Source organism: Pseudochaenichthys georgianus, chromosome 4 (assembly GCF_902827115.2).
Source record: "Pseudochaenichthys georgianus chromosome 4, fPseGeo1.2, whole genome shotgun sequence".
Taxonomy (NCBI): Eukaryota; Metazoa; Chordata; class Actinopteri; order Perciformes; family Channichthyidae; genus Pseudochaenichthys; species Pseudochaenichthys georgianus.
The window spans coordinates 765,641-790,366 of NC_047506.1; the positions used below are offsets into that span (position 1 = coordinate 765,641).

The 24,726-nt window shown below is 44.5% G+C and overlaps 1 protein-coding gene across 7 annotated transcripts in view; it reads right to left on the reverse strand.

Annotated features, from left to right (window-relative positions):
- Positions 1–24,726, reverse strand: part of elavl4 (ELAV like neuron-specific RNA binding protein 4) — a 118,358-nt gene that overhangs the window by 36,882 nt on the left and 56,750 nt on the right. For all 7 annotated transcript variants that reach the window (XM_071202820.1, XM_034081811.2, XM_034081810.2 and 4 more), the window contains one exon: positions 8,969–9,072. In XM_071202820.1, the coding sequence (XP_071058921.1) occupies positions 8,969–9,072 (104 nt within the window). The remainder of the gene's footprint in view (positions 1–8,968; positions 9,073–24,726) is intronic.

Genomic DNA, 24,726 nt, shown 5'->3' on the forward strand with positions numbered 1-24,726 from the left:
TTCTTATATGTTGAATACAAATACCTGTACTTTCTACTTCTTACATGTTGAACACAAATACCTGTACTTTCTACTTCTTACATGTTGAACACAAATACCTGTACTTTCTACTTCTTATATGTTGAATACAAATACCTGTACTTTCTACTTCTTACATGTTGAACACAAATACCTGTACTTTCTACTTCTTATATGTTGAATACAAATACCTGTACTTTCTACTTCTTATATGTTGAATACAAATACCTGTACTTTCTACTTCTTACATGTTGAACCCAAATACCTGTACTTTCTACTTCTTATATGTTGAATACAAATACCTGTACTTTCTACTTCTTACATGTTGAACTCAAATACCTGTACTTTCTACTTCTTATATGTTGAATACAAATACCTGTACTTTCTATTTCTTACATGTTGAACTCAAATACCTGTACTTTCTACTTCTTACATGTTGAACCCAAATTCCTGTACTTTCTACTTCTTATATGTTGAATACAAATACCTGTACTTTCTACTTCTTACATGTTGAACTCAAATACCTGTACTTTCTATTTCTTACATGTTGAACTCAAATACCTGTACTTTCTACTTCTTACATGTTGAACCCAAATACCTGTACTTTCTACTTCTTACATGTTGAACTCAAATACCTGTACTTTCTACTTCTTACATGTTGAACTCAAATACCTGTACTTTCTATTTCTTACATGTTGAACTCAAATACCTGTACTTTCTACTTCTTACATGTTGAACCCAAATACCTGTACTTTCTACTTCTTACATGTTGAACACAAATACCTGTACTTTCTACTTCTTATATGTTGAATACAAATACCTGTACTTTCTACTTCTTATATGTTGAATACAAATACCTGTACTTTCTACTTCTTACATGTTGAACACAAATACCTGTACTTTCTACTTCTTACATGTTGAACCCAAATTCCTGTACTTTCTACTTCTTATATGTTGAATACAAATACCTGTACTTTCTACTTCTTACATGTTGAACTCAAATACCTGTACTTTCTACTTCTTACATGTTGAACTCAAATACCTGTACTTTCTATTTCTTACATGTTGAACTCAAATACCTGTACTTTCTACTTCTTACATGTTGAACCCAAATACCTGTACTTTCTACTTCTTACATGTTGAACTCAAATACCTGTACTTTCTACTTCTTACATGTTGAACTCAAATACCTGTACTTTCTATTTCTTACATGTTGAACTCAAATACCTGTACTTTCTACTTCTTACATGTTGAACCCAAATACCTGTACTTTCTACTTCTTACATGTTGAACTCAAATACCTGTACTTTCTACTTCTTACATGTTGAACCCAAATACCTGTACTTTCTACTTCTCTCATTTCCAAACAGCTGGTTCCTTTAGTCTGAATGTGTGTTGGTGCGTGATCATTATTCTTCAGAGTCACTGCGTGCCTATTGGTTGGAACACGATCCGTGTATCCATCACTTCCTGGTCTTCTCTAAAGAAGAGGGACCAATGGAAACGTTGTCATGTTGCCGTTGGTCACCATGGAAACATTCATTAGCTAACAATGACATTATTGTTCTATTGATATAAAGGGAGGTCAGGTACTCTTTAAAACAGCTGCTAGTTATGGGTACTTTCTACTGAAGTACACTTCAAAGCCTCTTTACTTTGACTTGAGTAAAGAAGTTTAGTCAGTACTTCTACTTTCACCAGAGTACTTTTAAACACGAGTATCTGTACTTCTACTTGAGTAAAGGATGTGTGTACTTCTACTTGAGTAAAGGATGCGTGTACTTTGGCCAGCTTTCCGATGGCGTGCAGGTCATTGTATCTCCAGGGAGGGATCAGGACTTTTCTTAGCACACTTCACCGTGGAGATTACTGTTGTCAGGGAAAGATTTAGCTGCGCAGACTACTGGAGCGATGACACTTGATCCGTTTGCCAGTCGGAGGCAGAGGAAACTTGGTTCCCTTGAATTAAAACCGCAAGCGTTTTACTTTGAAAGGACAGCTCGGGTAGCCAGGGGAACAGGGTTAGAGTTTGAAGTCGCTTCCTTCATCCTTTTCGGTTCTGCGATACCGAGTCAAATGTGGATAAATAAAAAAGTTAATATGGTGTGTTTGCAAATTCAGTAAGCTATTTCGTTTAATTAAACCTTTTAGCAATGAGCCTATTAGCAAATAACCAAAAGCCTTTTAGATTTTCATAAAGAGCCATTCAGTCGTGCGGATCCTGAATTTCACAGTTTAGTTTTATTAAGCAGGTATACACTAAGAGTAAAGCCTTTGACATGCACTCAGAGCAACTGTCCTGCATTTCTAACAAATAATACTCGCTTGCCACTGTAACCGCTTTTTTAACATACTACATGCTAGGGCTGCTCAATTAATTAATTAATCGCGATTACGATTATGGCTTGCAACGATTACGAAAACGACGAAATCGAAATAAAACGATTTTTTTTTTAATTATTACTTTTTTTTATTTTATTTAAATAATTTGTTTTTGTTTTTCAGTTGAGTTATTCTTAAAGTAATCAACTGTTAAAAACATACTGTTCAAATTAGTTTTCTCCAATAAATGGATGTTTTCAAAGTCAATGAATAATCGCATTTTATGGGGCAGTGGTGGCGAAGTCGATAGGGACTTGGCAACTGGAAGGTCACCAGTTCAAGTCCCGGCAAGACCAAGACCCTGAGCAAGGCACCGTTCCCTACACTGCTCCCCGGGCGCCGTTCAAAATGGCGGCACACTGCTCCTAACACAGGATGGGTCGAATGCAGAGAAACAATTTCCTCACGGGGATTACTAAAGTATATCAAAATAAAAAATAAATAATCGCAATTACAATTAATGCCCCAAATAATCCTTAAAATTATGATTGTTGCCATCATCGAGCAGCTGCTCTGAAAGCATATGAAAACACACACACATGCATATTACATCCACATCAGTCTTGCCATTGCAACACTCACGGAAACTAAACGGCACAATTTCCCTCGCTGTCACCGCTCCGCCTCCTCATCTCCACACACTTACAGAAACACTTATCCCCTGTGCACATGTGGAGAAACATGCATACATAACGCTTTCCGCGCCTTTTCCTAGTCATTTACATTTTCCTCCAGAGACACACCGTCTCCTATAATGCAGCACATGGTGACTAACTGGTGCTCCGTGCCGCGTGTCTTCCAGCAGCAGCAGCTCTGTTCTAGTGAACCTTCACTTGTCAACCGCCGTCCCCAAACATCCTCATGCGTAGACGCGATTTTGCTCGAGCGAAAGTAGCTCAAATCCCATTACCACTGCTGCTGACTGGAGCAGCTTCCCCTCGCTGTACTTTCAGTACCTCTGACATGTGGAGACATAAGCCATCACATAAGGTTAAAGTCATATGCAGCCATATCCTTGAGCAACGGCTTGGAGATCCTGCTCCACTCTTAAGGGTGGGAACAGCTGGTTTTCCCTGCTTTCTTCCACACGTCTCCTCGTTGGCCTCCTCTGTCTCCGCATGGATCTTTTCCCTTCTGCCTCTCTTTTCTTCTCCCTCATTTTCTCTCCTTGTCAGCCAAATCCAGATGTCTAATCCATCAACACCTCCTCAAGCTGTGAGCGGTATTGTGTCGTTGTGTCGTCTGAACTGGAGTGTGTGTGTGGGAAAGTCGGAAGAAGTGTGTGAGATGATGTGCATGCATGTCACAGTGAGCTCTTCTCACCTTTGGCATTCTGCTTTCCCTCACACCTCAGAAGGAAAGCAGCCCTCGCTGACACAATCTGAGGTGTCGTGGTGCGGGGAAACCGACTCAAAGACAGAGACACACATCGCCCCGAGCGTTTAAATCATCGGGCCAAGCGCTTCCTCACAAGTGCAGAGAGTGGGAAGGGTGTGACGTGACAGAGCGGCAAACTTAATTTTAGAATTACCGTGCTGGCTTTTTTAATTTACCTTGTAAACCTTTCGGGTATTTAAAGGCAGAAAGCAAAGGAAGGAGAGTAGTGGGAGAGAGGGCTGAAGTGTGAAGGGGCGATAGCAGAGTTGTCGTCTGTCATTACGGAGACCGCCTTTATCTCCAGAACAACTTGAGGCAACTTGTGTCGTGAGAGTGTGGCGGGGGAAATCTGTGAACTCACACGGCTGCACTCAATTAAGACCCGTGCTACGTAAATGACCTTTTGCTGAAGAATAACTTGTTCTAGTCTTTATATATAAAAGAACTAGGGCCGGGACTTTAACGCGTTAATTAAGATTAATTAATTACAAAAAAATTAACGCATTTTAATCGCACTTATTTTTGCACAGCGGAACGTTTCTCACTGGATGAGTTTCAGGCGTACCGATTATACTGGAGCACCAACTAACGTTCATGCCTAAAGTATCACCTAAATGCAAAGCATGTAGCAGCTAGCATGTAGCAGCTAGCATGTAGCAGCTAGCATGTAGCAGCTAGCGTGGACGTTAGCCCGACTCCGAGTGCAAGGAACCACACCCTGACCCAACCCACACTCAACCAGACGACTGGTTTCAGGGCCAGGGTAAGTCAGTCCACGTCTGAGAGGATAACCAGCTCCCTGGCTCACTGGACTGCACTCGACTGTAGACCACATCCACGTGGAAATTGCTTCTCACTGTTCTCAGGTCAAATGTGTATATTTGATTAAAAATGCGATTAATTTCGATTAATTAATTACAAAGCCTCTAATTAATTTTTTTAATCGAGCCCGGCTCTAAAGAAACCACTTCTTTTACTTAATTTGTCATATTGGCTGACTTCATTTGAATTGTTTTGCTGATACTATGAAGTGAGAATCAAACCACATTTTATGAAGATGTCCAATGTCTGATTCCATAACAACGTTCAAAACCCACCTGTACCCTGTGTCCTTTTGTGTCCTTCTATAGTCCATTTCCTGTTGTTCGTCTTGTCTTACCCCGGCTGATACTTCACTAAATCCACTGTTTTAATTGTTCCCTATATTGTCCCTATGCCCTGTAAGGTGTTATGAAAGGCGCCCCCCCAAAATAAATGTATTATTATTATTATTTGTGTCATGTGAAGAAATGAATATCTTCAGTGTGTCTATATTGAGCCAGATGGTTTAGTTCTCCTGCAGAGGTGTGGTCCCTCCTCTCGTTGGAATATCCAAGTAAGGTTATTAGAAAAGATTGGGGCCAATTTTTGTTTTTATATCTGAATACATGTTTGTTTTTATAATTCTGTGATAAAAGTCTGTCTTAAAAAAAAAAAAAAGTATTTATATTTATTTGGAATTATGACTTTTTTTGGAAGTCTAAGAAAAATTTAACAATTCTGACTTTAATCTCAGAATTTCTCATTATTCAAACATCTTTTTTTACTTTTGGATTTTAAAGGCAATAGCATAGCTCTCGGATATATAAAAAAACATGTTTATGAAGTGTTTTGCTCAAAATACCAAACGGATCATTCTAGCCATGCCTCATGTCCCTCTATTTCACTTCCTGTTTCTAAAGTGCTGATTTGGGGATAAAGCTTTAAAGAGGAGGGGTCTGAGCTCATGCGGGACCCGGCAGCTACCGTCTAAACTAAATGCTGCCGTGATGAAACGCCATATCATGGATTATCAAGGATCTGAAACAGTCTGGAGCTCAAAGGCTTTCTCTCTTGCCGGTTACACCACAAGGTGAGTTCCTTTCTACTTCCTGCTTCTTCACACACATGCTCTCCAGCACAGGTTAGCTCTGAGTGTTAGCGATGCTAATGTAAACACCGACCATATTACGTCCAAAACAGTCGGGCATTGTTTCTGATAGCAACGTTTCTGATTGGGCCGTGGGTCGATATTACGACATATCGGACGCAAATCTGGATCAGCTCCGTTGTTCCCCGTTTTTAGAGATTTGGGTACGGAGGAAAAGAGAGAGGGTTTTATTTCCTGACGCTGCGTGAGTTCCCCGACACACCGGGGACACATGTTGATGTATAAAAGGCATTTTGCATGATAGGTCCCCTTTAAAACATTATTTGGCTATATGGAAAACATAACTATATGAGATGCAGTTAACATTTAAATACATTAAATACCTAAATAACAATCCACAAATAAGAAAAAGAGGAAACAATAACTTATATTGTAGGATAAAGTTATCACATAATACGAGACATTTGACCACAGGGTCATGAGTAGTGCTTTGTGTTCTCCATCACACCCATTCTCTCATCTTCCATGACAAATATGGATTTCTAATTCTCATAGTTCATTTTTCCATTCCATAAATGTCCTCTACCAGATTCTTCCACTGTGAGTTTAAGTTATTATCTTTGTAATTTATTGTTCAATAACAAAAGGACTTCTTATCCACACCACACACTGCAATCCTAGCTAGTCTGCAACAAGGACACAAAGAGGAAGGCAGCTCTGTTTCTGAGCGGCGTCTGAATCCCCTGGCGACAAAGAGACAGAAATCCAATCTGAAACGACCTGTAGTTCCTCCTCACGTCAGATGCTGATGCTTGTGACATATTATTACGCTGTCATGTACGGTTGTTGATCTGGCTTTGATATTCTTCTGTGCCGTTCGTTCAAAGAGAAATACCGCTGGAGGCAATAAAGGTTTAAATCTAATGCAAGAGCAGGAAGAAGACGTTTTAAAGCTGCACACTCAGCTTTTAGGTTAATACAGCACGATTGAACGAGGGGTTTATTTCTCTAATAGGCTACATTTACCGTTAACACTGATTGGATTTCCACATTAAAGCTGCCTTTGAGAGGAACGTGCATGTATGGCAATGTGAGCAATCCAGTGTTTAAGTCACACTTGTAACGGCCCGTCCACACTACAGCTGGGCGTGTCTGAAGCTCGACCAACAACCAATCACATGAACCTCCCGCCCCTGACACACAAGCAGCGGTTTGATTGGCTAGAGCAGGGGTGTCAAACTCAATTTCATCACGGGCCACATTAACATTATGGTTTCACTCAAAGGGCCGGTTGTAACTATATAAATATATAATGTATTATATTACATTATTGCCTCTGAATTGGATTATTGTCGGATAGGATAATAACTTACGTCTGAAAAGCAGAAGTCCAGGGCAAATAATTGCAAGTCTCTTCAGTGCGCATGTCACAAAACAAAATGCATTGTGGGACATGTAGTTTAAGGGCAACCTGCTTCTGTAAAGTGGCATGTAACCGTATAATAAACATATTATATTCTTTGCAAGCTCTTGCGGGGCCACATAAAATGAAGTCGCGGGCCAGATTTGGCCCCCGGGCCTTGAGTTTGACACCCCTGGGCTAGAGCTTCCACCGAAAGCTTCAGAAGCTTCAAAAGTTGAACATTGCTCAACTTTTGCAGCCTGAAACGCCAGGAAAGCTCCGCTCCGCTTCCCACAATGCAGTACGGCGAAAAGTGACGTCGTGCAAAAACACTTTCTGTGCAGTACATGAGCGCGGATGTGCTGAGCGATGGCCAGGCAGCGCCACACATTGTCTGGTGTAAAGCGGGATTAACGACTACAGGGTAATCCTATTAGATTAGAGAAAGCGAGAAGCCAGGGATTACCACAGAGCAACAGATTACTGCCCAGTTTAAACACAACAACATATTGGCAGGCGGAGAAAGGACGATAGTGGAGGATACGAGAGAGGATAAAACACGAGAAGCATTAAGACTGATCTGTTGATGGTAAATAAGTTTAACTCAGATTCTGATACGAGGAATTTGCTTTGGTGTGTGTGGCGCACACAAAGACACAGCAAGGAGAATACGTAGCAAGAGAAGATAATGTCAAAGTAAGACTGTTATGACCGCTACTTAGAAAAGACTATAACAATATTTACATTTGACATGTACTGTATTTAAAGCGGAGAGCTGTGCTGATTTAATACAGTGGAGAAGTAATGTGCAGGATTTACATTTAAAAAAGAACACGATGTTCATTAATGTCGTGCATCATGTTATTATGGGATGGATACAAGTTGGTGTCAGTGGGGGGGCCCGGGCCTCGTTGATGAGGGGAAGAAACTGTTCAGGTGGCGAGAGGTTTGACGGCCCGTTGAAGCTTCAACGCTTCTGCCCGTTCACTTTGAATGGGGTGACGTCACGCTTTGCCGCACTGCATTGTGGGAGCGTCGCTTCGCTTTCCTCGCTTCGCTTTCCTCGCTTCGCTTTCCTCGCTTCGCTTTCCTCGCTTCGCTTTCCTCGCTTCGCTTTCCTCGCTTCGCTTTTCTCGCTTCGTTTTCCTCGCTTCGCTTTCCTCGCTTCGCTTTCCTCGCTTCGCTTATCTCGCTTCGCTTTCCTCGCTTCAAAAGTTGAGCAATGTTCAACTTTTGAAGCTTCGACGGAAGCGTCAGCCAATCAAATCATACGCCAGTGCAAGCTCTAGCCAATCAAACCGCGTGCTTGTGTGTCTGGGGCGGGAGATGCATGTGATTGGTTGTTGGTCGAGCTTCAGACACGCCCACCGGCAAGCTTCAACGCACGCCGCCGTGTGGACGCTTTACATTTTAATTTTAAATTAAACATATTCTTGTAGGGACAGTCATGCTATTTATATACATATTTTAATTGTATTTAATCCATAATTTACTTTATCTTATGTTTGTATACATATTTGATCTTTTATTGCATATTCTTATAGTTTAACTTAATTATTTTCACTCTATTGTTTTACTTTCTTTAATTAAATGTAATAAATCCAATAAACCCAGAAAAAAAAAAATTATAATTCTGATTAAAATGTCACCTTTTACATTTTGACATTAAGAAACTAATAAGCATATCCGCCACATGTTTTTAAACGTGTCTCTTTGATGATGCCCTTTAGCTCCTGTACTAACAGCGTCCTTATCCAACAAGTCTTTGAGAGGGAAAAGAAAGCCGGCTTAGATGATTTTATCAATCATTATATAGAAGTCAATGCTTCTCACTGGTCTGTTCTAACGAGACGTGTGAAGCTGCACATGGTGTTGGTTACCTTGATCGTTTTGGTCTGAAGTCTGAGTCCATTTAACGTGTTGATGGCTTTCTCTGCGTCCTTTGGATCGATGTAGTTGACAAAGCCGTAGCCCAGACTCTGTCCTGCAACGACACAAAGAGGGAAGGAAAAGCTTTTAGAATCTGTTTCTCCCTTCAATTAGCTGCTGGTTCAATTTGCTCACTGACGGCAAGGACACATCCTTTTAGCTCATCAGCCGTACTCTGTAGACGAAGGGAGACGGACACAATCACAATCATTCATAATTCTCCCCTTTCCATATGTGGTGCCTTGTCTGATGTTTTGGGAATTGGTTCTATTATGCTTTTTTAGGGGTTTCGCTTTCCTGTAATGTGTTATATATTTGTTTTAATGCATGTAAACGGTCTGCAAAGGCTAAAATCCCTGTTGTTTCCCCCATAGGGAGTTTCATTTTCATCGCTATGTAACACTCTATTGGCTAAAGATCCAACACATTGTACGTGATAGGGGCGGGACATCTCTAAGCGGTTGACCAATCACAACAGAAGCGGCCAACTAACCAATCAGAGCAGACTAGGCTCTGGTTTCAGACAGAGGGTGAAAAGAGGTGCTGCAGCAAAGAGCTTTTTGAACATTGAGACATGTAGAGACACTACATACTGATATACACCTGAACATCAGCAGGAGAGGACTCTTTAAAGTAGAGACACTACATACTGATATACACCTGAACATCAGCAGGAGAGGACTCTTTAAAGTAGAGACACTACATACTGATATACACCTGAACATCAGCAGGAGAGGACTCTTTAAAGTAGAGACACTACATACTGATATACACCTGAACATCAGCAGGAGAGGACTCTTTAAAGTAGAGACACCACATACTGATATACACCTGAACATCAGCAGGAGAGGACTCTTTAAAGTAGAGACACTACATACTGATATACACCTGAACATCAGCAGGAGAGGACTCTTTAAAGTAGAGACACTACATACTGATATACACCTGAACATCAGCAGGAGAGGACTCTTTAAAGTAGAGACACTACATACTGATATACACCTGAAGATCAGCAGGAGAGGACTCTTTAAAGTAGAGACACCACATACTGATATACACCTGAACATCAGCAGGAGAGGACTCTTTAAAGTAGAGACACTACATACTGATATACACCTGAAGATCAGCAGGAGAGGACTCTTTAAAGTAGAGACACCACATACTGATATACACCTGAACATCAGCAGGAGAGGACTCTTTAAAGTAGAGACACTACATACTGATATACACCTGAACATCAGCAGGAGAGGACTCTTTAAAGTAGAGACACTACATACTGATATACACCTGAACATCAGCAGGAGAGGACTCTTTAAAGTAGAGACACTACATACTGATATACACCTGAACATCAGCTGGAGAGGACTCTTTAAAGTAGAGACACTACATACTGATATACACCTGAACATCAGCAGGAGAGGACTCTTTAAAGTAGAGACACTACATACTGATATACACCTGAACATCAGCAGTAGAGGACACTTTAAAGTAGAGACACTACATACTGATATACACCTGAACATCAGCAGGAGAGGACTCTTTAAAGTAGAGACACTACATACTGATATACACCTGAACATCAGCAGGAGAGGACTCTTTAAAGTAGAGACACTGCATATACACCTGAACATCAGCAGGAGAGGACTCTTTAAAGTAGACACACTGCATACTGATATCCAGCTGAACATCAGCAGGAGAGGACTCTTTAAAGTAGAGACACTACATACTGATATACACCTGAACATCAGCAAGAGAGGACTCTTTAAAGTAGAGACACTACATACTGATATGAACCTAAATGTAGCATAACAGAGCCTTAGTGAGATTCAGAATCATCAGTAATATGAGTAAAGATGCCGACAGTATATTCCTCCTTTATCTAAAACATTAGCAGCCCCTCCCCCATCCATCTTTTCCTCGACAATCTCTTCTAACATCTCTTCATCACTTCTGACAGATCGCAGTGACTCCCGCCCCGAGCGCCTTGGTGTGACTTTTATGTCGACCACGTGTCGTGTGAAGCCCGCAGATATATACTCTTCAGCTGCAACATGTAATAAATGAGAGCTTAGTCTCTTTTCACCACTCCGTATCAGAACTACTGAAACAACGAGCAAAAAACATTAATTAAACAGCTTTTTGTGATAATGTCAAGTATCAATTATATTTTTAGGGCAAGCGGTCTAATGTTACTGCATGTTTGCCTCCATTTCATCCATTTACACTTCCGAGCAAAGCCATGTCAGTTAAACATGATAGGAACTGTTTTTTGTTGGTTTGTAGATTTGGAATTATAGCTTTAATAATACGCTGGTTCCTGAACAATGTACACATTTAAAATTGTCACTGCACGAAAACAAAAGAAGTTGGAAAATGTTGATCTGTTGCGTTTAAAAGACACAGTTGAAGCTTTGCTATATTACAAACTTAAATCTTTTCAATAACGAGGAATGACCAGTCGAAGGTCTTTTTTACCAAGAATTTGGGTTGAAATATCAGCTTCGCATCCGACACAATTGCCACATCTGAAACTACTTTCCAAAAATGTCAGAAATACCTTAATACCTTAGGTTATAATATTCATTTTGAACAGGAAAGAAGCTTCTCTGAGCCTTGCATTCCTCATGTCTCGTTGCTTGTTATTTTCTCAACTCATTTATTTGAGCTAACTCATGGTAGTAGTGTCAAATACTGAATGCCAGGATTTCCTTGAATTATGTCGCAGCAAATAAAAAACAACATATTTGTTTCTGTCTCCGTGGAGAAAGAAAGAGAGAAGAAATACCACCCCCCTTTCCCCCTGAGCTCAAAGCGTCTTAGATAGCAGCCTCGCTTTGGAGAGCGGAGCGGGCCTGACATCTCCAGTGTTTCCCCGACAGCTCAGGCCTTTCAAACGGGACTCTGAGCGGACGCCTGCAGCCATCGGGGCCTTTCAGTCGGCTCCTTCTCAACAAACAGCCTGCTATCCGCTGACGCCACACACAAAGAGAACCCCAGTCAGTTTAGGAGGAGCGGCATGCACATATTTACGCTAATGGGAACAGACAGCGGTTAGTCAGAGACAAAGTGAAACTCGCAAAATGAATACATTCGGGCTATGGATATCACGGCGCAGAACGGCTCAGCGGCGAGCAGAGGAAGGGCCAGGAGGGAGTTGTAGTCCAGACATCAAACAGCTGATGGCTTCTCTCTCTCTTCTTCTTCTCCTCTGGATTAACTGTGGATTATCAGACGCTCTCTATTGTTAATTAAAAACCTGCCATCCTGGAGAGACTTCTGCTATTTTTAACTAACCCTCCTCTCCTCCCTGAGAGAGGTCTTCGTGGCTTCTTTATCAAATCGTTTACACACAAAAGAGACTAGGAACGCGGATGAGAAAGAGAACAAGTGGCAAAATTAATTCATTAAATGGGTTAAATCGGACAAAATGAAGTTGGAGTTATCTGCGCCGTGATATCCAGACGAGCATTTAACCACCATCAGCTGATTGTATCGTTCCTCTTCGGCCATCTCTCCCGCCCTCGCCTTCCACTTTCCCATCACCTTCCTCTGCCTCATCTTCAACAAGCGCAACTAACGGAGGGTGAGCGTGCCGGCAAAGAGCACTCATGCCGGGCCATTGAGATGGTGCTTAACGGCACCGAGACACTTGGCGCTCAGTGAGGAGTCCAGGCAGCCAAATGGAGCCAAACCGGCAGCCGTGGACGCACACGGACGATTGGTATGAATTCCTCTCGTCACATGCGAGATTCAGTCTCTGCATTTTACCCGTCGTAGTACGAATGGAAAGTGGGCAGCTGTTATATAGACAACGCCGGGTTCTGGTGCCTCTCCAAGGACACCTCGGTAGTTTCCACGAATCAAACCTTTCAAAATTCCTCTCCGTACTTGATCCATTCTTGGACTTGTTGCTTTCGACCCTCCAGTTTCAAAGCCGCGTCCCTATAGACGGGGTTAACCGTGTCTATATGCTTGTGTGTGTCCTAGTTCCTACGCGAGTGTGTGTAGCACACGTGTGAGTCGGCATCTGATTACAGACTTTGATTTCAGGCCTGATGACGGTGATATTCAGCAGCTGCTATATGTACATGGTACGTTTATTGGGTGCGTGTGTGTTCACTTTGACAGGTGAGAGTGGGGTAGGAGGGGAGACAGGTGAGAGTGGGGTAGGAGGGGAGATAGGTGAGAGGGGGGTAGGAGGGGAGACAGGTGAGAGTGGGGTAGGAGGGGAGACAGGTGAGAGTGGGGTAGGAGGGGAGACAGGTGAGAGTGGGGTAGGAGGGGAGACATCTGCCCGCTTCATCCGTAAAGCTCCAGCAGGGATTCCACCGACCATTTCCAGCCCACTACGGAGCCGCTAACAGCAGGGAGCCACCGGCAGACTGCCTGCAATCTGCAGGGTGTGTGGGGGGGGGGGGGGGGGGGGGGGGGGGAGTAGCCAACACTCCACACAGGTGCACACATGCAAACATATAATCACTCAATCACACAGGCGAACACAAACAAACCCAAGTATGTCCTCAGCAGGACGCGGAGGACCGAGGTTTCCGGCAGCTAACCTGTTAATGCATCATTGCTTGTGTGTGGAGGGGCGTGTTGTTGTTGTTGTTGTTGTTCTTAAACCATTTAAGGTCAACACGCAGGTTGTGGTCTAATATCGTCTTTTGCTAAGGAAGGTTACTAATGGATATAATGACCCGGAAGTACTTAAGTGGCAGCCATGATAATATGAAAGGTGGATCATGGGTGTCACTACCCGATCTGTCCCCCTGCCCTGCATGTGCGAGATGGTCCGCCATATTGGACAACTCCGGACGGCAACCCAGGAAGGACACTTGACACAGTGGCTTTTGGCAAAGCTCAAAAAGAAAACTCGAGAGAGATGAGTTATTGTAATTTAGTGTTGCACGGTGTACGATACTTGAGAGGTACCGCGATACCCTGCCGTTAAAAACGATTCCTCCGTTTCATTAGTATCGGTACTTTAAGAATGACGGGGGAAAGTGCCGTTTTAATAAGAGCCGTGTGTGTTCAGCGCTCTGCTTCCACTCCCTGCACTGCAGCCGTGCATGCAGTCCCTCCCCTCTCAAGCACGCTCTAAGTCCCTCCCCTCTCTCAAGCACGCTCTAAGTCCCTCCCCTCTCTCAAGCACGCTCTAAGTCCCTCCCCTCTCTCAAGCATGCTCTAAGTCCCTCCCCTCTCTCAAGCACGCTCTAAGTCCCTCCCCTCTCTCAAGCACGCTCTAAGTCCCTCCCCCCTCAAGCACGCTCTAAGTGCCTCCCCAAGTGCCTCCCCTCTCTCAAGCACGCTCTAAGTCCCTCCCCTCTCTCAAGCACGCTCTAAGTCCCTCCCCTCTCTCAAGCACGCTCTAAGTCCCTCCCCCCTCAAGCACGCTCTAAGTCCCTCCCCCCTCAAGCACGCTCTAAGTCCCGCCCCTCTCAAGCACGCTCTAAGTCCCTCCCCTCTCAAGCACGCTCTAAGTCCCGCCCCTCTCAAGCACGCTCTAAGTCCCTCCCCTCTCTCGTGCACGCTCTAAGTCCCTCCCCCCTCAAGCACGCTCTAAGTCCCGCCCCTCTCAAGCACGCTCTAAGTCCCTCCCCTCTCTCGTGCACGCTCTAAGTCCCTCCCCCCTCAAGCACGCTCTAAATCTCTCCCCTCTCTCGTGCACGCTCTAAGTCCCTCCCCTCTCTCTAGCACGCTCTAAGTCCCTCCCCTCTCTCGTGCACGCTCTAAGTCCCTCCCCTCTCTAAGTCCCTCCCCTCTCTCAAGCACGCTCTAAGTCCCTCCCCTCTCTCGTGCACGCTCTAAGTCCCTCCCCTCTCTCGTGCACGCTCTAAGTCCCTCCCCTCTCCCGTGCGCGCTAGCTGCCAGAGCATGTGAGAAAGCGAGAAGCATGGCTGCAGGTGGGAGTGCAACTGCCGCTGCGCCTCGGCTTGTTGACAACAAAAGACGCCAGAAGCGGAAAACAAAAAAGTTGTTTATAGATGATGCTTAATTGTATTTAAAACAAATTCTAGTCATTTATTTAATGTATTGTTCTTATTTCATTTGTTTAATTTATTGTTTCAAAGTTTGTGTTCTGGTTCTGGTGTGAAATAAAGCACAATAATTACATTTAAGATTGTTTCCCTTTTTTTAAGAAAAGTATCGAAAAAGAATCGGAATCGCAATTCTTGACTTGGTATCGAAACCAAAATGTTGGTATCGTGACACTATTACAACGTGACTTCACTATTATTTAACAACTCTCTTTATTGGGTTCTTTTATTTGGGGTTCAGTAGATTGTCAGAATAAGTGAGAAATGGATTTAACTTCTGTTAGACAGCTATCATGCTGAATACATATTTACTGTGAATGTGTGCAAACATGTATGGCATACAGCTGTCCAACAGAAGTTAAATCCATTTCTCACTTATTCTGACAATCTACTGAACCCCAAATAAAAGAACCCAATGAAAAGAGTAGTTGCCGAGTACTTGTTGTACTAGTTGTCGTTTCCCACTGCAGACTCAGATCATCCGTTACGTCATTATTACTTTTCTCAGTCAGGATTCTTTAGCACAACAATCGTCTTTTTCTTCAGTCCCGATGAATTATCTTTTCTTCTTTCCATCTTTCAACAGAGGTTAAAGACCCTTTCTATTTGCATCCTCCGTCGTGCACGAGCCACCCTACAGATCAGGTGGTTAACCTCCAGTGTGGTGCAGAGGCAGCAGGTGGAGGCTGGCTTCAGAGCTCACAACACCTGCCCTGTCCACCTCAGCACTCCCCAGCGGGACGGGAGCATTCGGATCACACCTTCACAGCGCCTCGCTCTGCTCCGGCTCAACACACCACGGCTAAGCACAGTTTAGGGGCAGTCTAAAAATGGCTCGGCATCGTTTAGCGCAGCACGGTGTCTTACTGCCACGATACGGCCAGCTCAGGCTGCACCACACAACGCCAGACAGACATGTTTAAGCATGAAGTAAAAAGGCATATTGCTCAAGCTGTTTCGAGCCACACATCCGATAACAGCTCAAGACGCCCGTGGTTTGTAAATGGCATCTATCAAAGTAGAATATTCTGTAAGTGGAGATGAGATGTCCCGATGTGTCAGTCCAACATACATTTGTTTTGTGCGGGAATAAACAGGAACATACTTAAAAACCAGATGTGTTTTTACCCGTCAGAGCCGTTCTACTTGTATATCGTAATTCAATATAGCATCTGAGGCTACACGGAGAAGCTATTAAAGACGCATGATAAATAGCCTCTAATGGGTTCTATCCAACAGAAAAAGCAGCCTTGTGCTGATCAATTAGCTTAATGGATACATTAGCTTATATATTTTAATTGTCAATTAAAAACAAGAACTCAAATGATGCATTGCTTTCCATAACGGCCTTTTAATGAGGTTAGATATGCGTTTGCTTTTGATTCGTCAGCTGCTTGCAGTGCCAGTGTGCAGATGCAACAGTTGTAACGACTTAAGAAACATGTTGGTAGCAATTTGAGCTTCTAACGGCAAGTTATGTAAATGTGATAATGGGAGAGGTCTTGTAATAGAACGGCCCCGAATGGGATTTCAGTGAAGTAAATACATCTACAGATCTAGGGGTTGCTAATGATGCCATGTCGTCTGCATGGTTGTAGTAATGTGTACATCTGAAGCCGCCAGGGACTAAATAAAGGATTAATGGATTAAAACACATACAATTGGTTGACTAATCGATTCGTTCAATTTACTCAACAGATCTGTAAAACACTTTCTACCAACAGAATAATGGAAACGCATCACTTCTGGAATCACAAGTGTCCTGGAAATATATAGTTCTGCATAAAAGTCTGGTATCCGACAAACTATAAAGTGCTGCACCCAGCTGGGACCGGAGCGCTTGTTGACATCTGGGGATTATAACTGCCACTCACTGAAAACTCACTTTGAATCAGGGGTTCTCAACGTTTTGATGAGTGAGGGCCAACGTAGGTTCCCAATATTGGATCGAGGGCCGCCCAAGAAAAAACGGAACACAAAATAATTCCAAAACAAATCCTTTCTTTATTGTACTAACCAATTACTGAGATGCCTAGTTGCCATGCAACCAGTAGTCTAGCAAACTTTCCACAAGCTGTCATTCAGAATTTAGGAATGACAACCCAGGTTTGTGGCAGGTTTACCATTCTTAAATTCCATTCTAATTCTTACTAGATACGACCATGGAGGATTAAAATATAACGCATGCATTGCAGCGTGTCGCATTAACTATCGCGGGCCGCCAGAAACATTTCCGAGGGCCGCCATTGGCCCGCGGGCCGCACTTTGAGAACCCCTGCTTTAAATGGACATTTTATTGGGGCGGTTTAACGATGTGATTCCTTACGATATCATTGCAGATCGCACAACATCTTCAAAGACACCTCTCATCTTGCAAACTATCTGTTCGCCCTCCTACCCTCGGGGAGGCGCCTCAGGAGCCTCAGGTCCAAGACCAGCAGGTTCAGGGTCAGGGCTGTGACCCTGCTGAGCTCTGCCCGCTGATAGACTCAAGCCCATACCCACCTGTTTATATATTTTACTGTCAATGCCGTTTACACTGTATATATTCATCTGTTTATAGCCTATTTATAATTATTCTATTTATAATTATTCTTATTATGTAGACGCCTGCACTGCTATGTTGCACTTCTGGTCAGATGCCTAAACTTACATGTCGTCACTAGTACATGTACTACGTAATGACCATAAAGTTGAATCTGAATCTGCTATGAGCTACAGTAGCTAACCTGTCATCGCATACTGATTGTAGCATTTCCCTCAGGATAATGGCGTAGGCTTTACTTTACTGATGAATTAGAATTGATTCGTAACTCCAGACCCAATGTAAGAGCTTGAGCCTCTTCGGTCCGTTCTTCTCTTTCTCCGCCGTTACATGGGCCCTTTCTCATTTCATCAAATCCCCCTCCTCGACTCCTCGGAAATGAATTTCAGCGCGCCATGTTGAAGGACATCTCATTTCTCTAAATGCACTTCGAGGACCGAGCACCGAGCGTCGAGGAGGCTCTCTGGAGGAGCTCTAACCGAGGAGACACTGATGGGTCCTCCACGGCTCCTTCGTGGATGCATTTCCGGGAACAGAGATGTTTCAAAGAGTCGTGACGCACGGCCGGACTTATCTCAGCCAATCACAGCTCTGCATGCATCCCCTGGATATTATTTTATTAACTGCTTTCATTGCGACGCGATGTTTACAGTGAGAACAGCTGTGAGGTCCGTGCAGAAAGCAGAGCAGTGTGTATAATATATATCACTCAGTAGAACAGGCCTACTCTCTTTATTTGCTTTAGTTTAGTAGATATCTACAAACAAAGAGTCCAGATGTTTCTAAAACCATTTAGTGCTTCACATAATAAAATACACAACGGCTGTAGCCTGTTTTAGGAGCTGTATGTGTGTGTGTGTGTGTGTGTGTGTGTGTGTGTGTGTGGTGTAGGTGTGTGTGGTACAGTGTGTAGGTGTGTGTGGTGTAGGTGTGTGTGGTACAGTGTGTAGGTGTGTGTGGTGTAGGTGTGTGTGGTACAGTGTGTAGGTGTGTGTGGTGTAGGTGTGTGTGGTACAGTGTGTAGGTGTGTGTGGTGTAGGTGTGTGTGGTACAGTGTGTAGGTGTGTGTGGTGTAGGTGTGTGTGGTACAGTGTGTAGGTGCGTGTGGTACAGTGTGTAGGTGTGTGGTACAGTGTGTGGGTGTGTGTGGTGTAGGTGTGTGTGGTACAGTGTGTAGGTGCGTGGTGTAGGTGTGTGTGGTACAGTGTGTAGGTGCATGTGGTACAGTGTGTAGGTGTGTGGTACAGTGTGTGGGTGTGTGTGGTACAGTGCGTAGATGCAGCGGACGGACAGGTCTCAGTTGGTTTGGCGTCCTCTGCTTACTTTTAATTCTTGTAAATAAAACTTTTGGCCCGTAATTTATTTTCCTCATTGTAGCGACCAGAGAGAGGGGGGGGGGATATATCCAGTCTCTATCCATATATCCAGAGTGCTCTGTTTTATTCTGAAATTGTATATATTTCTATAAATATATATATGTGTGTGTGTGTGTGTGTGTGTGTGTCCGCATCTGTAGCCTGTTATTGTCTCATGACACCGCACTGTGAATGAATCAAAGTAAACATAGAAGTCATCATGAACACATCTGTCCGTCAGACAGAGGCTGCTGAGCCTCCTGTCATCATTAATGGACGTCTCTTTAAAATGACCGCTCAGAGGAGAGGAGTTCTCATTTCTCTAACCGCCTGCTGCTTCCCCTCCTCTCTCCTCGGCTCCCCTCCTCTCTCCTCGGTTCCCCTCCTCTCTCCTCGGCTCGCATCTCCTGTGGGCGGGACTAAGTATCGAGGATAGGAGTCGAGGAGGGGAGTTCGAGAAATGAGAAAGGGCCATAGAAGATATTACTATCTCCGTCACGTTGTTTTCAAAAGCTACAACCACTTCCTGTCAGCCGGGTTAACTGGCCTTCAAAATAAAAGCATACAAATGAAACAGGAAGTTCACCTAAATTACATTATAAGATATAAAACTGCAACGACAGCAACAAAAACAAAGCAACATCCCCTTCAGTCTCAATAACACACATGGGGTTATCTACACTGACCTTCCAACGATGAAACAGACTAACTCTGCCGACAGTGGACAACTGGATAATCACTGAACACCACCAAGCGTTCTGGTCTAAGATGTGTGCATCCCTTTTTAGTGTCCTCGTTTCCGCAGTGTTTTTTTATTTGCGTTTCTGCAGCTTTTAGTAAACGCTGCGCTGTGTTGTCAAGTTGGTGAAGATGCTTTTTAATTTGCATGTGTTTTGGGACATGTATGTTCTTGCATCGTTTAGGTTGTTCAGTGTTTTGGGACCCCTGGTCAGCCACCCGTCGACCAACAACTAATTGACCATATAGATCGTAGTTGCCTAAGACCAATTAATAAAACTAAGACGATTAGTTAGGAACCGTCGAGGGGGTAGCTCTAGTTTTTACACATCGTATACGTCCAGGTACCACTTTACTGTAGCGCTGCATTGCTTTATCACACAGTGCCAAGTAATATTACAAACACACTTATCCCATGCGAGTGGGGAGTGAGGAGGGGGAGGGGGAGGGGGAGGAGGAGGGGACTAATTTGGAGCACCTTCCACTATGTTGGTGTTGCTTGTGTACAATCAGACATCCATTGCAGGGAGGTGGGCAAGCTGTCACTGGACCCATCACTGCCGAGTCTAGTGAGTAGCTCTTCGCTGAGGGGGCTTTATGAGTGACTAAGCCATCATTCGCTTCCTGAGGAGCAGCAGGTTGCTCAATGTGTGAGATGAGAAAATGAGAGTACTTCGAAGCTAGTGTCCTGCCTGCTGGCATCGTAATTCCACCTTCTCCATTTCCCCCTTCTGTGCACACAAACAAGTGAACGTGCACACGACATACCTGTATGCAAAATTACATATAGGTGCATGAATGGAAGTAAGCGAGGCTACACGGCCGCACCAAATCAGGTTTAACATATTCACTGTGAGGCCGCGCTGAGGTGCACACAGGAAGAGACGCCAGTTGCATATTGCCCGTCATTATTCTCCACCTTTCTGGTTGTATTATGTGACTAAGAGCCCTGTGCCGCAGACATGAAAGCATCTCCATCTCCTGCTATCGGCGGCCGAGGCTCAAACAACACTATGGCCTCTTTGATGTGGAGTGGGAGCTCGCAAATGAAACACACAGAAGCCTCTTCTTCACGCTGTGCCTTCCCATTGTTCCCGCTGCTACTCTTAAACTCCAGCTGTTCATCTTACAGTTAATTTGAACTGCTGACAATGCGGTTGACATAATGTTTTACTTCTGTTGGCGGCGCAACTGCCAACATGTGGAATGATTTGTCAAATTATTCACATCTTTGTCTTGTGTTCCCGTGAGAATATATTTCCATAACAAAAGAGCGTCGTGTAAGACATGCGGCCCGATAAATAGTAACAGATCTGCTTTCATTTCGAGGCAATCTAACAAAACAAAATGTGATTTAGTTGTGACCCGGCGGTGGAGTCAGGCTGTCGTTCAGGACTCAGGGGGAGCAGAAGCTTCAGAGGGGGGGGCTGCAGCTCTCAGGGATCACCCGAGCCATCAGCCGCTGACGCTAACACACCTTGAGAGGACCAGCCTCTTCTCCTCTCAGAGAGGCAAATCGGTTCGGTCAGTCTTGGATTTAGCGACATTTTAAGATGCGGCTGAGGGACAAAGACATTTCAATGTGTCACAGCCACTGCTTCCATGCTCTGAAGCTCGGCCCCTTGCTGCCGCAGCGACTTTAAGGTACAGCTATTTTTGCTCAGCCAACATTTGAAAGGGTGCCCTGTCACCAACTTCACGTCAGAAGACACTTCACTTACCTTGAAGAGGGTCAACGCCATAAGAAATGGAGAGTTAGCAAAAACAAGAGACCAGAAAGGGAACAAAAGACGACAGAGCCTCACATGCCGGCAGTACAGCGAAGGCATATCACGTGGCATGCATTGAGGCCGCTTAAATAACGAAATGCATAAACAGAGCCGCGTCCCCCGCACATGCATCTCCTGTAGATCCCGCTCCCACTCACTCATTCAACACATCTTTCCCTCCTGGGTTGCCAAGGTAGCAGCCACTGTTGCAGTGAGGAGGCTCCCACTCTCCGTTCCCAAGGCCCTGCTTCCACCGACACACAGACACACACTTGCCCACGTAGAGGCTCAGACACACACACAGGAGATCCGCCCCCTCGTGGTGGCTCCCTGCAGCCGGCAGTGTGTGGGCAGGTGGGCCGAGAGAGAGAAGGAGAGCTGACAGACGGAGAACCCGCTAAGTCTTGGATAACCCCGTTACGTCACGATGGCGGAGACGCATCTGTATCTGTGTGGACGCCCTCTTAGTGAGCTGTCCAATAAGCCCTCAGCCGTCCACTTGCTGGGGACAGAGGGACTGACTGGGGTTGCAAAAAAGTATTATTTGCGAAGAAAGATTTCCAATCGAGTTGGATTAACCCAAAAAGCATGATGTTAGCATTACATACAAATATCCATCCATCACAAAGAACATATATAAAGCCGAACCACACATCGTCCGTTCACCGACACAACCGATCGTCTCCTACGGTGCTTATTAAGCATTTTCCATCTTCTGCCACATCTTGCTAAAGTACTTATATGTTTTGAACTTTCAAAAAAATGTTAAACCAAAAGGCTAACTATATAGAAGTGTATGAAGCCTGCATGAAACAAGTTGATGAGAAGGCACTAGGAGGAGTATCTAGATGTGCTTTTAGTAGTCAGTGGTTTTACTATCAATTACGTCCGTTGCGTCAGCACCATACCGCTCAGTTTAAGTGCAGGCATTCTCTTTTCCCAAGTCCTGATGAAACCTCCCAAACTTCTTTCCTACACTCAGTCACCTTTTTCAGGGAAGTGCTCAGAGAAACACGTCGGACCTGATTTGTCTAGCTTGGCTCTCTCATGCCCAGGGACAAGGCGAACTAAGGGAGGCGTGTGGCGCAGTGGGTTGTGCGTTGGGATCAGGGGGTCACAGGTTCAAACCCCACTGCAGTCAGCATGTCGTTGTGTCCCTGGGATGCTTCACCCCAAAGTGCTCCTGTGGGGATTGTCCACAGTGTTGAGTATGGAAGTCGCTTTGGATAAAAGCGTCTAACAAGTGTCGTGTAATGTAATATACAAGTTTATGAAGCCTGCATGAAACAACATGAGAAGAAGGCACTAGGAGGAGAATCTAGATCAGGGGTGTCAAACTCAATTTCATCGCGGGCCACATTCGCATAAAGGTTGCACTCAAAGGGCCGGTTGTAACTATATAAATATATAATATATATATAAAATAATGTATTATATTACATTATTGCCTCTGAATTGGATTATTATCGGATAAGGTAATAACTTAACTACGTCTGAAAGCAGAAGTCCAGGGCAAATAATTGCAAGTCTCTTCAGTGCACATGTCACAAAACGAGATGCATTGTGGGACATGTAGTTTATGGGCAACCTGCTTCTGTAAAGTGGCATGTAACCGTATAATAAACGTATTATATTCTTTGCAAGCTCTTGCGGGGCCACATGAAATGAAGTCGCGGGCCGGATTTGGCCCCCGGGCCTTGAGTTTGCGACCCCTGATCTAGATGCACTTTTAGTAGTCAGTCTGCAGAAAAATGTACATCCGTTGCTTCATAACTATGTGGCTTAGTTTAAGTGCAGGCATTCTCTTTTCCCAAGTCCTCACTGTGGGGGAAACGTCTGTGTAGCCATGCAGGAGGAGTCACCGACTCAAAGGAGACACGGGGAGAGCTGGAGCTTTGATGGCAAACACCGACGGGTTTATTTGGAGCTTCGGCCGGAGAACTCACATCACAAGTCAAAGAGTCAGAGGTTCTGACTTCACGGTAGAGTTGCCACGTCAACTCTGAAGAACTCTAGCCTAGGCCCGGGTGTTTAGTTCAGAGAGAATCATCCACATGCTGCACAACAAGAGAGAATGATAGCACCTCTGTCAGCTGACGCCAGCAGGCAGGAGCAGGGAGACGCTGAGAGCAGCAGCCAAGCTTACAGGTGCGTGTGCTCAGTCCGGACAGAACGGATACACTGGGTCACAGTTATGGGCCTTGGAAGACATTTCCCCAACACCGATGACATCTTCTCAACATCTTCCCGAAGTGCTTAGAGAAAGACGTAAGACCTGATGCAGGAGCCAAAATGCTACCTAGCCTGAGTGTATTATTTGTATTATTATTATTATTTGTTGAGCACTTCCGGTAATTGTCACATGGGTGCGGTTTGTGTGTTTCATGTCGAGTGCGGAGGACAGAGGGTGAGCTTGTGCCGTCATTTTTTCTGTTGACCGTTTTTGTCCCTATAGTTATTGTTTATTAAATATCGTCAAACCGTCTTACTTCAGTGGGCTTTCTCATAGCCTATAGCCACGCTTAGCATCTCGGCGACTCAAGCTCAACTGGAAATTGAGCCGATTTATTTGATTCGTACATTTCCAACCTAGTTTGGCTCTCTCATGCCCAGGCGAGGGTCGCTGATGGCGGAGGGTCGGAGGGCGAGGAAACGGCCCGAGGCTCCGTCAGTCTCTGGATCTGACGCCGACGCAGGGGACAGAAACAACCTCTGTGTCCCCTGTAAAGGGCGCTCAGGATGAGAGGGGACAGAGGCTGAAGGTGGGGGAGCTTAGAGGAGAGAGAGAGGACATTCTCGGGACTCTGCAACTTTAATGTGCGTCTGTCTGCTTGTGTCTGCACTTCTAAACCTGGCAGCCATCTTAATACCTGGCTTTGGAGATGTCAAATCCTTTTTCCATCAGTTCCCCTGTCAGCTTTGTTCACGCTATCTCCAGCCCTCGGCCCGTCTCGGGTTCAGGTGAGTGTGAGCCGGATGTCAGATACAAACACAGCGCCAGATTTTCCTCGGCAGGATTTCAGCAAAGAAGAAGAAGAAGAAGCGAGTAATGGTTTGTCACCGTACAGAACAACATGGTGCTGTTTAGGCGCTTTGGAAGGCGTCGGTCTCACGGGACTAAGTTGTGTTCCCATCACTCTGTAGAGAAGATGTGAAAACAGCTCGGCTTGCTTTCTGAAGCACAAAGAGAACCGCTTTGTTCCGGAGCGCGTTGTCGATGTATATTTCAGAAGCAACAAAGAGATGTGGTTGAGCTGAGGTTCT